The sequence below is a fragment of the Nestor notabilis genome, unplaced genomic scaffold, assembly GCF_000696875.1.
Source record: "Nestor notabilis isolate BGI_N333 unplaced genomic scaffold, ASM69687v1 scaffold7928, whole genome shotgun sequence".
Classification (NCBI taxonomy): Eukaryota; Metazoa; Chordata; class Aves; order Psittaciformes; family Psittacidae; genus Nestor; species Nestor notabilis.
The window spans coordinates 1,865-14,166 of record NW_009938663.1 but is presented as its reverse complement, the minus strand read 5'-3'; the positions used below and the strand labels follow the sequence as shown (position 1 = coordinate 14,166).

The window sequence follows — 12,302 nt, the reverse complement described above, 5'->3', positions numbered from 1 at the left end:
AACATAAAGACATTGTCTTTAGGGAAGATCTATAGTGGGTGGGGTAGTTACAATTTCTGTATCATACAAAATAGTAAGTAGGATTTATGGGGTTATTAAAGCCTCAGTTTGGCAAACAGCCGCATAGTTGCATCATCCTGTAATCATTATCTTCTTCTGGCTCCTGACCTTGCTGTAAGAAATACCATGCTTTTAGTTATCCTTTCACTCTTAGCTTGTAATTTGATTTTCTTATTAGATAATTAACGGGAAAAAAAGGCCTGAAGTTGCATAGTAAGAATGAATATTCCAAACTCTTACTGCAGCCCAGCATATGATTCCTCAGATAATCAATACAGATACTCCAGTGTTTGCTACGTGTTCAGTGTTTGCTATTTATAACAAAGGGCTGCTGTGGGATTGATACCTTTAGTATTGCACACTTAGGACATTTTTTGTTTCTCCTGTTCTTAATACATTCTTTCTAAACACTCACTTTAAGAAATTCTCAGCCTTTTTTCAGAACAAATGCTTTGACTCTGCCCTGCTCCTGAATGATACTGCACAGAGGAGGCAATGGCAAGGAGTTTGTTGTTTTTGACAGCACTTCTAAAAGCATGAAATGTTTCTGAAGGATTGGCAGAGCCTTGTAATAAGGGCTGCAGGAAATGACTGTATTGGGTGTGGAAGAAAGACACTGTCCAGATTTAACACACGAGCTACCGAAATACTTGGAAACAGAGGACAGGAAATGGTATCATAGGATAGACTAAAATGCTGTACAGAACTCCATTGTTTATACAAAGTGTTATTGTCCTGAAGTTTAAATTCAACTCGGAACACCGCAGCTTTGGCATAGAAAAGGTAACACTGACAGCCTTGTGAGTAATAAAATGCTATTTATTATTATTAGATTAAAGCCCAGACTATTTTATAACAGTAAGTTCTTTAAATGTTCTGGCATTTATTTTTTTTTTTTTTTTCTGAAAATGGAAGGTACTGTAAAAATTTCTTAGATGCAATTTGGTGAAAATTATGCTCTTCTCTAATAATTTGAAATCCCATCTGGTTCCAAATCCACTTAATTTTTACTCTGTCCGTTGTGCAAGGTTTCTCCTGTAATCCGATGCTCTGTAGGCTGTCTATAACTCAGTTTACACTCATTAATAATGGATAGGGATTGATGCATAACTGTATTTAACAAAACCATGATTCTATGACAGCTGTCTCGGAGTTTCAGGAACCTTAGGGCTAGCACAGAACTTAATTTCTCTTCTGTGGCTGGTTGGTTTTTCTGTGTGACCTAACTGTGGGTATTTTTTTCTTAGCAGTCCAGAGTATATTTAGCTCTAGTACATATTCTCAGCTCTAGACCGACTTTTCAACCACTTTAACTAAATTTTATCATTAACCTTAGAAGCAGCCTGATAAATTCTGCTGTTTTCTGCTGAGGAATGTAGATGCAATCATGAAATCAATTTCTGCTGTGGTTTTTAATACACAAGGAAGAATGCTGACATAAAAAGCTTTTTCTTTCTTCTGCTGTCTGTGTTCCTTCATTTCCCCATAACTTCTAAGTTAAATTCTCAGAAAATATATTCCCATACCTCTCATACAAACGTTTCAGGAAAGTACTAAATTAGAATAACTCCTCCTTGCTCTGTTAACCTCAAAAAACTCAAGGGACATATCGGATCATCCATGTATGGTCAGGCTTTGGGCACAGTAGGCAATCCACAAAGTAAGTAAATCCAGAATTTGAAATCCTAGCTTTAAAGTTGTGAATTTAGTGCTCATCCATATGTGAATGAGACTGATCTTGTGGTTGCAAATTCCAGTAAGTTCTACCAATTTATGCATTTTTTTCTGTAAAAGTATTTAGCAGTAACTTTGTTTCCAGAAGACCTTTATAAACCTCAGTAGAGTATCTGCACATCAGGACTAGAGCTTCATTGTAATTTGTAGAATCCTAGAATGGTTTGGAATGGAAGGGACCCCAAAGCTCATCCAGTTCCAAACTTCCACTAGAAAGGACACTTTCCACTAGAGCAGGTTGCTCCAAGCCCTGTGTCCAACCTGGCCTTGAACACTGCCAGGGATGGGGCAGCCACAGCTTCTCTGGGTACCTTGTGCCAGCACCTCAGCACCCTCACAGGGAAGAGCTTCTGCCTAATATCTGAATCTCCCCTCTTTCAGTTTAAAGCCATTTAAACTTGTCCTCATCACTACATGCCCTTGTAAATCTTTGCTTTTCCCATTTCTAAATTGATAAAACAAGATGTAGGGTTCCATTGCTGGTGGACAGGGCAGAGATGAAGATTGCATTTGGCAGTTTCCTTGCTGTGTAATGAGGATCAGTAGTAATGGAGGAGGCTCATTACCATCCTGGTGAATTCACACCTACCACGTACACCAGCTGAGTATCTTAGCAGTACCAGTCACCTCCATGAGTGCTGTGTTCTTCATTCTTGCTAAGCTTTTACAGGCATTTGAAATTTTGCTAAAGGAGGTGGAATGTCACACTGACAACTTTCTTATTTTAATTGCTTCCAGATTAATATGTACTTAATGTAATAAAATTGGATTGGGCATAGGGGCCTATTCAAATTAGAATAATAATACAAAATTCATGCCAGTGTGGCGCTATGGGCTATTAGAAGAGAATTTCCCACACAGTGAACTTTGTGTAACAGACTTTTCTCTGAATTGTGACTATAAAGGCTGCTTTCAGAACTGCAATATTAGTATAAACGTAATGGTACTATGAACTATTTATTTATACACACACATACACAAGTTCTGTAGTGTGAACTATAGGGTTCCCTGTTGTGAAATTCTCCTTCCTTAACAACTTTTTTTTTTACAGCTGAATAAGGTGTGTGTATTTTGGGAAATGTTGCTATAAATATGATAAAGTCATTGGAATGTGGCTTTAAATTTTTTCTGAGAAATATATTTTGGTAACATGATTGGTGCTTTTGTCAGTGGAGAACAGAATACTGGCACTTAACTGTTGTACTGTCTTGTTGCTTTTTCCTGATCTGAGTGTGAGTTAAGGTCTGTGTCTTGAGCATATTCAGCTTTTGGAGATTTTCAGTGCTGAAGCCAGGACCTGTAGTCTTTGATGTGTCTAATTCTATTTAGAATGAGTATCAGGAGTAAGGTAGAGAAGGACCAGTGTAAATTAAATTGATGGGCATAAAGGACATGTATATCTGCGTACAGAGCTTGGAATGGATTTGAAGGGAAAGGATTTATCCCCCTCATTGCTAAATATAATAATCAGACGGTGTATATTTTTGAGACTGAAATCAAATTTATTAGAACGTAGATGCTGGAGCCCTGTAGGTCCTGAAGATATTTGGAGAAGACATTTTAGAAATAGAGACTTTAAGAGCTGATATCTTGTATTCTCACAGCAAGAGACAACAATTCAGTATAGTTCGTGTTCTGTGGGGGTGGGGATGGAGTTGTGCAAATCCACAGACTTTTTTCTCAGCCTGGAGGAACTTTAAAGGGTGAAATAAAAAAACACAGCGGATGTTATTAGAAATGGTTCTTGGGCAATGTGCTCTTCTCAGCATTTAAGCAGCCACAGTGTGCCCTTGAAGTGATATTACCTTTACCTATTGATCTTCTGGTGAGAGTGGTTTTTGTCTGTTCGATGATGCAGTACTGCACCTCTTGTGAGAGGTTTGGTTATTGGAAGTTTTACTAAAGAGTTATTTTGTAATTTGTGTTTTGTATTGCTACAAATCTGTATCTGTATTGCTGCTGCTCTTCAGTCTTAGGGGACATTTGTTTTTCCTCTTTCAGGAAATGGGTTTGTGAATTCTCGAGCTTCACCAAGTCTGCTCGGAACTAGTGGTGGTGGGAATGGCTTAGGCAAAGTCATGCCTACAAAGTCTCCTCCTCCACCTGGAGGAGGTAATCTTGGAATGAACAATCGCAAACCCGACCTCCGTGTTGTCATCCCACCCTCCAGCAAGGGTATGATGCCACCACTGGTAAGTGAGAATGTTTGTTCTGTGAGTGGCTTTGTGAAAATGAAGTGTTCTGTTCACTATCTCATCTGCTTACCATGGGTTACAGTAATAGAAAGGTGGTTGTATTCTGAAATTGCACTGATGAAAAACCTAAATTATAAGTTGTTACCTTGGGAGAAGTTAAATTTGTAAGGGATTTTTTTTATTTAAAGTATATAATAGTTTGACCAACCTGAATGGGGTTAGAGTGCAATCCTAGAGACGTAGGTTGGATTTTGTTGGTTTTACTTTACATCTCACTCAGCTGGTACCGAGAACTCTGTTGGTTTGGAGGATGTGGGTTTTCAAAAAGGGTTATGCATTATTTTGTGGAGGAATGGCTGATCTCACTGGTGAAGTGAACTATATTAATGTGCCCTAAAGCACACTTTGTACCTGTCTGTCCTCAGCCGTAATGGTTGTGGGATATAAAATGTAGCTTCAGTGGTAAGGACGGTGTGAGAGAAACTCGTTTGATGTGGTGTGCTGGAATGCAACCTTGTGTGTCCGTGGTGGATGTCATGTCCTCAATGCAGGCATGAAAGAGTAATGAGGATCAGGTTCAGTCCCTATTTGTGTACTTTCCAATCCTACTGTGCAGTTTGGCATGTTGGTAGTAATGTTTGTTCAGCCTAGATTCAGAATAGCACACAAGTTTCGTGTCAGGCATGAGGCAACCACTGCACTGAGACCAGAACAGGTCTTTCAGGAAGAGTTACTCTATTTTTCCTTTGATTTGGTTGGCCAGAGCCTTTGGTCTTAATCCTTCACTGTCATGTAGAAATCTTAAACGTCTCTGTGTACATTTTCTGTTTTCTGTGTATGGAAGAATGAACCCTGACCAAGAGGAGCAGGATATAAACAATACAAGTACTCTCTGTGTAGTTAGTTCTTATTTGTTTTTAAGATACCACAAGTGCTTATATTTGTTACTGGTATTCACAATGAATAATACAAAATTAATCCAAGTAACAAAAGCTGTAATTATCCACAGAGTAATGATTCCTGAAGTTTCAGGTTTTTCTAGGAATGCTGAAGTGTAGAAGAGCTCGGAAATACTCTGGCTGGTTATTAAAGTGAAAATTACACTTTGAAACTAATTAGAAATAGATACAAGAAGAGGATCTTGTTAATGCAGCTGTTCTAACATCAGTAGTGCACAGTACCTCTTCACTGTTGTGCTGTTAAGAACAACATAATATTCAATACAGGTTTTGCCTGCTTTTTTATGGAATTTGGAAAGAGATTCCAGCGTAGAGGTGCTGGGATGGTTGTATGTAAAAAATACTTAGTTACTGAGCTGGATGTTTATTGGATCAGTCCTGCCAGAAGCTGCTGTGCTCCACATCCACATGTCAGTGCGTAGCTGTGTCCTTGTTTTTGCTAAGCTCTTTCTACACCCTTTCAGTATGGTATTTTTTAATTGATCCAAATTACATAAATTATCATAACCTCTTAGTAGTATTACTTGCAGAATCAGGTGGCCAATTCACATTATTAATTAAAATGAATAAAAATCCTGAAGCACAAACATGACTTTTTCTTTAATTTTTGAAAGCAATGCTATTTTTAGTAACTGTGTTATCCCTCTTGTTTGCTGAGTACAGTCGGAGGAGGATGAATTGGAGTTGGTGAGTTTGGGCTACTGTTTGATGAGAGCCAGCAAGACGCTGCAAATGCCTTTTACTACAGCTCTCTAACTGTAGTTTCATTACATATTTTAAATAATTCCAGTGTTCCCTTGGTAGCAGACAAAAATACATTTGTTTTATCAAACTCAAATCCCAACCAATTCAAGTTGAAAACCCATCCAAAGTCTAGTGCTTTCCATTTGAAAAGTTCTGGGGTATTTTGTCCTGAAAATCTGTTTTTCTTGGAGGGAACATTGGAAAAGAGCCTTACAGAGTAACTGTCCATGTGTATAGGATATTTACTGTCCTTTGTGTAAAATATAAATAACCACTTATCATCCCCTAAATTACTGGCATATTTTTAGAAGGTGGCTTCACTCCTGAAGTTGTTCAGATTGTAACACAAGCCCTGTGTTACTTCTCTTATTTTCAAGGAGATTACGTCATTGCTGGTGAGGTCACCTTCTTGGAGTTAAGAATTATTTCATCCTGCGTGAGATTATCAAACCACAGGGGTGTTCCCTGTTTACCAAAAGGAATAGAAAATCACAAATGAATAATTCTACCTTTTTTTCCAGTGGAAAGATATTCTGCTTTGGAAAGGAAGCTCCTGGGATTTGTGTTTTTTCTATTTTTTCCCAAAAGGTTTTAACATTTGGCATTCTGTCTGGAAAATGGACGTAAGGCTAAAATCATTTGTAACTTATTTTTAGAGCCATTTTCAAATTGTTTAGCTGCTGTAGCACAAACCATGCAGAAGATGGTGCAACTGTAGAAATACACAGTCTGCCTAGTGCATACCTTGATTTGTTTTTGAACATGGACCTGTTGCTAATATGAGGCTCTAATTGCATGAAAGCATGGAAAACGTAGTGATTTAGATCAATTTCTTGATGAATGCATGCGGTTGGTTGACTTTTTTACCTTAAACATGAACAATGGATTTACTAAAGCAAAGGGAAATGATTTTTCAAAGTCAGTATTGAAGTTTTTAAGGTTTATTGGGATGATTTGCTAATTGAGCAGTTGAACAGCTGCCACGCACGTTCTTCTCGCCTTTATAGAGAAGTGTCTGGTTTCCAGTACAAGACATAAAGCTCTAATTCAGTGTAAAATCACTTAAAGTATCTTTGCAACTGGAATTAATGCAAAATCCCTTCAATTAAGGTATTTGTACCTGCTAAGAACTGCTGTGCTCTTTGCAGCGTTACAGATTGGGCGAGTTGGTTTATGGCTCCTGTGTGGAGCGTGGTCCCTCTAGTGGTGTTACAGACTGGGCTCAGCCCTTAGGGGAAGAAGGCTCACACAAAGAAAATGTACTATGGTCTTCCTCAAACGTGGTAGAGAAATAGGAAGTACACCTGCAGAGTTACGTCTCTTATCCTGCTAATTTGGGATGCTGATTCCAGTGCTGGAAAGCGGTTCCAAATCACGTCTGTGAACGTGGGGTTGGAACTGAGCACTGAATATGAAAACCAGATATGAACAGTAGCATGGCATGAAATAGAGATACTGAATCCCTCCTGGTCCTGCCATCATTTGCACCAGGGTAAAAAGTAATCTAAAAAATTCCTGAAATTTGTCATGGATCTTTGGCTGAGTCTCTGCTACAACCAATATCAGACACATCCAAGTATTCCTTAGTGCGTTTGTATGGCTGAGTGTTCAAGGATTATATTCAGAAATAAATTACCTCAGAAACACCCCTTCATTAGCCACTCAAAAAGAAAAAATCCCATGGGGAAATCCTTCGGTCTGGATTGTTTCCCAATATACTCCTCTTAACTTTTCCATTATACAGTAATCCCAACTTTATAGGCCGCCATCCAAGAAAGCTTTGGAAAAAGGTCAATTCCTGGCAGACACAAAAAATCTGCTCTAATAACATATCTTTATGCCAGATAAACTTGGTCTAGAGGAGATTTTCAGAAGTACGTAAGTGATTTAAAGGGATAAGTTACACAGAAAATCAGTGGGATTGATTTTTTTGTCAGCCAGACAAAAGGGGGATGAGAACCTGGTAGCCAGTGGAAGCTTGTGGCTAGTTTTAATATGGTAGCTGTGGTATATGTTTCTTCCTTTTAACTGGGAAGATAGAAGCCAAGGATTGATAATCCTCAATTCATCTTCACAAGTTTAAGCTTGAAATTGAATACAGCCCTGTTTGGGTACCCGCTCATTCTGTTCTTACAAAGGGCATCAGGCATTTTTAATACTGCTCACTCGCTCAGGATCACAGTGGAGACAAAAACGAAGTACTGCAGCTCCCGAAATACTTGTTTCTCTTTCCAAAATAAAGAAAAAGTAGTAGGAGCTTCAATCTTTAAAGCCAGGAAGCGGCACTCTACCAAAGAGGTGAAAACCTGCTGCTTTTGTAGCGGGTATTTTTTCAGAGAGAGGGGCTTGCTTTAGAACTGTGTTTTCAGCAGTTTGAAATCCAGCTCCCTTAATCGGGAACTGATCTGTAAGAATGTAGGAACACAGGGTGCAGAGACTTGGAACACCTCTAAGGCTTCAGTAGGTGAAACTGAGCATCTGTTGTTTAAAAATAATAATAAAAGAATGTAGCATTTCCTGATACTGGCAGTGGCTGTGCAGCAGAATGGTGCTGAGCTGCACGCTTGGAAGGACGATTTACAGTTGCTGCCATGAGGAGTCGTACGTTCTGTGACAGAGCAGCTTTGCTGCCTGGTGATATTCCCACCGTGATCAACACAAGGTTTTCCAAACAGCAGATTTGGTTAAAGAGCTTAATTTGGGTGATAGGGTTCCTACAGATGTTCATTCCAGTGTATGAGAAAGACAGGCTGTTATTAACAGCCACATTGTGCCCACAGTTAGATAACCTAGTTGAGCTGTTTTTCCAGTCAAAAAGCACAGTTGCTCCATGTGAACTCAAATGTCATTTGCCTTGAAACAAATCTGCATTATAGCCAGTTCTTCCTCACTTTCTCAGGAACCATGGGAACAGTGAGATTATTTTATCACTGAAGTCTTATCCACACAAATGCAGGAGATCCCTGTGTTCCGCTCAGGACAGGTGTAGTCAGCTCAGTGTTAAAACTGGCAGCAAAAATGGTGACACTGGGGTAAACACCTGGGAAGTGGGAGGCTTCTGGTGGAACTGCCCCCCGCCCCCCATCTGCACTAAAACCTCTTTGACTAAAAACTCCTAAATCACTTAAGAGCTTCTCAGAATTGTTGTGTGTATCCTTAAGAAACTGCATTTATTTTTGTGTCCCACAACTCTAACACTTGACATCTGCATGCAAGGGAAGCAGCCCCGTGAGTCTCCGTTAATTTTTCATTTCAGTTTGCCAACATCATTTTGGTTGTCTTGAATGCTTTGGCCTGGTTAGAAAATCTACCCTGGTGTATTTGTAACTCAAAAATAAAGCAAAGAAACACATTTTAATTGAATGCTATTTTTATGTTAGCGCTTGATTTTCCATTGTTCTGATATCACAAGACATGTTGTTATTTTTAATCATTTGTAGAATACCCAAAGGATAAGTAGTTCTCAGTCTACACAGCCTCTTGCTACCCCTGTGGTGTCTGTGACAACTCCAAGCTTGCCTCCGCAGGGACTGGTGTACTCGGCCATGCCTACTGCCTACAACACTGGTAAGCTTGTTTCTATGAAGTGGCTTCATTTGTCAGATGTACAAGGCTTTTGTGATTCATAAGCCCTGAAAATTTGCATTTCTGTGACACTTTATTTTCCTCTTCAGTGCAAATGAAGGCTCTTATTCATCAGAAATGAGCCTTTAGGTTGTAAAATGTGTAAATGTTGAGACTTGCATCAGGAAGAAGCTTTCAGTCAGGTTGCACAAAGACAGACACAATACGGTGCATTGATTACAGCAGCAGAACTCAAGCTGCCCATCTGGGAACTGAAGGGCCTCACATTTAAGCAGTAGTTGATTCTTCAGGGTGTACTGTCCCTCTCATTCTGCTCTGCTTGGTTCCAACAGCAGGAGGCAATTGGGTTCTGTTGGGGCTTTCAGTTTCCAAAAGAGCCCAGTTAGGGCCTTGTCCTCTTCAGTGCTTATATCAGGAGTGTGGTGGGCATTCACGGGAAGGCACTGTCAGCATTTCACCATTGCTGTCGTCTCCAGCAACTGAAGGACTTTAAAACTACTTTTTACCCAAGATGGGTGAGATGTGAGGAATTGGTCATGTAAGTGGTAACTGGTTTGCCAGTTTGGAAAGTAAGTCATGATGTTGTGCCTCCTGCTTGGTCTCCATACCAACAGAGATAGTTTTGACTTCAGCCTCAAGATTATTTATTACAGACCCCGTGTGTAATGGTGATGATAATGCATTTAAGAATGGGTAAAAACCACTGCACTGGTCTGTTGTCAGTGACTTTATGCTCTTACTCCTGTGCAAAGGTCAGGACAACACCAAAAAACCCTCCAAGGTTTGTAAGAAATGGCCAAACCCTGAGTAATCCAGAGGTTTTGTAATCTTTGATTTACAGGGAGGTTTGCCATCAGGAGAGTCTGTAACGTTGGAAGATAGAGCAACCTTCCTTTGGAATAATTTCCTCCCCCAAATGATGGGGTTTTACACATTTTCTCCACTTCTTTAGTTTAGACTCAGAGCCACCTCCCAGCCAAACAGCTCCCATCTTCTTGTATGTGTGTCTTCTTGTATTCATGTGCTCACTGAGGTTTATTATCCACGAGCTGCTCCCTGCGTTTTCCTGCCTTGGAGGTGCTGCCCCAGCACCTACTGCCCTGCGTGGGTTTGGGTTTGGAGAGCAGCAGCAGTGAGGAGTTACACTGTGCTAGCACCCAGCTAAATGGCTGAGCGTTTGTGCAGTCACTACCCTGAAAGGGGGAAAGTCTGAGGAAAGGGATGAAAGAGAAGAGGGGTTGCAGTAACGGTACAATGAGAGGAGTGAGGAATTGTGCTTGGCGACTTCTTTTGGATGATAAACTTAAGTACGAAGTTGCTGGACATACTGATCTGGTTTGATACTTGCCATAAAGATCTACGTATTGCATTTAATGGCTGTTTAAAGTGAACAAATAGTTCTCAGAAGTCCCCCATTGAGGTTTACCCATCACCTGACAAATCCCTTCACTTTCTGGCGCAGTCTGGCCTTGTTTCAGGACGCGGTGTTGTGTGTGTCCCTCACCCAAACCCGCCTGGAAGCTGAGGGCTAAACCAGGCTAAAACACCAACAAGATGAGAGGCTACAGGCTGAACCTTGGGAAGCAGCAAAACAATTAAAACTGGTGCCCTACACAACGGAGAACTGCCGTTATCACTGGGATATGACTGTAAAAAGCAGCCCATTTCCTTTGATTATGCAGTAATTTGTGAAAAGCTTTTAGCTTTCAGACACTTTAAAATCGTTTCTATTAGATTGAGCCTTTCAGGGGATTTGCAGAAAGAAATTTGATGTTGAAACCAAATTGTCGTGTGGGTGTTCTCGGGGCAGTCACCACTTGGTAGCAATCTCAGTTCTGCAGTTCAAGGACTAAGATAAAATTCAGATACTTAAATTGTTTTTCTGGATTGGTAGGGTTTGGGTTTGTTTTTTTCCCAGGGCTGGAAGGGGTAGGTTGATTTCTCGGATCTGTAATTAAGATGTTGGATGTGAGTTTTGCTATTTTATATAAGTTGTTTTGCTCGGGAAGCATTCTTTCTGCAGATTGCTGGAGGAAGAGCCAGAACAGAGTTACTCGTTCTGAAACAGCCTGGGCATTTCTGAGAAGTATCCAAACCCCACAGAATCAGTTAAACAGTAACTTACACTTGAGCAGAGCCATAAATCATACTGCTGGCTGTAGGTCAGGTATTTTGCAAGGCACAGACGTCAAAGGTACGGTGTAGCTGGAGGTGGCAGCAGCAGGTTCCACCATGTAGAAGCTCTGCTCTGTCTGTACAACTTCTCCATCTTGCCTCAAATCACTCGTATAGGAATTAGTGTCCTGCTTTATGGATTATCTATGATTATCTAGGGAAATGAGAACTGTGAAGTGGCACAGGTATGCTTTGGAAAAGTATCTCCTCCAGCCCCTGCCATCAGGCAGAGTCTGTCGAAAGCACCAGAAGTTAATCGTCTATTATCATAAAAGCTTTAATTGCAAAGAAATACACACATGGAAACTGAACTCCCATCAACACTTTCTCCAGGTCTGCGCCTACAGAATCCCAGTGGCACAGAAGAGCACATTCATCACTGCCACACTTGCAGGTTGTCACAGGGCTGGCTGCTTGAAGGCTGAGTGTGTGTCCTGGGCATTGGAGGCCTGTATTTGGTTTAGTTTAGTTTTAGTTTTTATTTCAGTCCTGCAGAGGATCTCGGGGGAAAATCTTCATGAATCTGCAGCTTTCTCAGAGCTCCAATAAAAATGTTAACCGAGAAGAAATGAAACCAAAAGGGAGCTGAAGCAGCGTCACCTGCCAGGGGCAGCTGGGAGCTCCGAGGCCTTGTGGCAGGGTCTTCTGGTGGTGCACATCCATCGCCGCAGGGCACAAGAAGCACCCGTGGGCTCGGGGCTCTCCCTCAGCTCCAGGCTGTAGGAAGGGAAACCTCAAAGTCATCCACAGCAAACAAGGTGGTGGATGGGAACAGGGAACTTGTTCGGGAAAGCTTATCTTGAGGGAGATAAATTATAATCGTGGTGTCATTTTAGGACAATACTAACAC

The 12,302-nt window shown here is 40.7% G+C and overlaps 1 protein-coding gene across 1 annotated transcript in view; it reads left to right on the top strand.

Moving 5' to 3' along the window:
* MEF2A (myocyte enhancer factor 2A) overlaps positions 1 to 12,302 on the top strand; it is a gene marked incomplete at its 3' end in the record, with an annotated part of 50,886 nt that overhangs the window by 36,724 nt on the left and 1,860 nt on the right. The window contains exons 6-8 of the mRNA XM_010019447.1: positions 3,796 to 3,986; positions 5,612 to 5,635; positions 9,133 to 9,259. Of these exons, the coding sequence (XP_010017749.1) occupies positions 3,796 to 3,986; positions 5,612 to 5,635; positions 9,133 to 9,259 (342 nt within the window). The remainder of the gene's footprint in view (positions 1 to 3,795; positions 3,987 to 5,611; positions 5,636 to 9,132; positions 9,260 to 12,302) is intronic.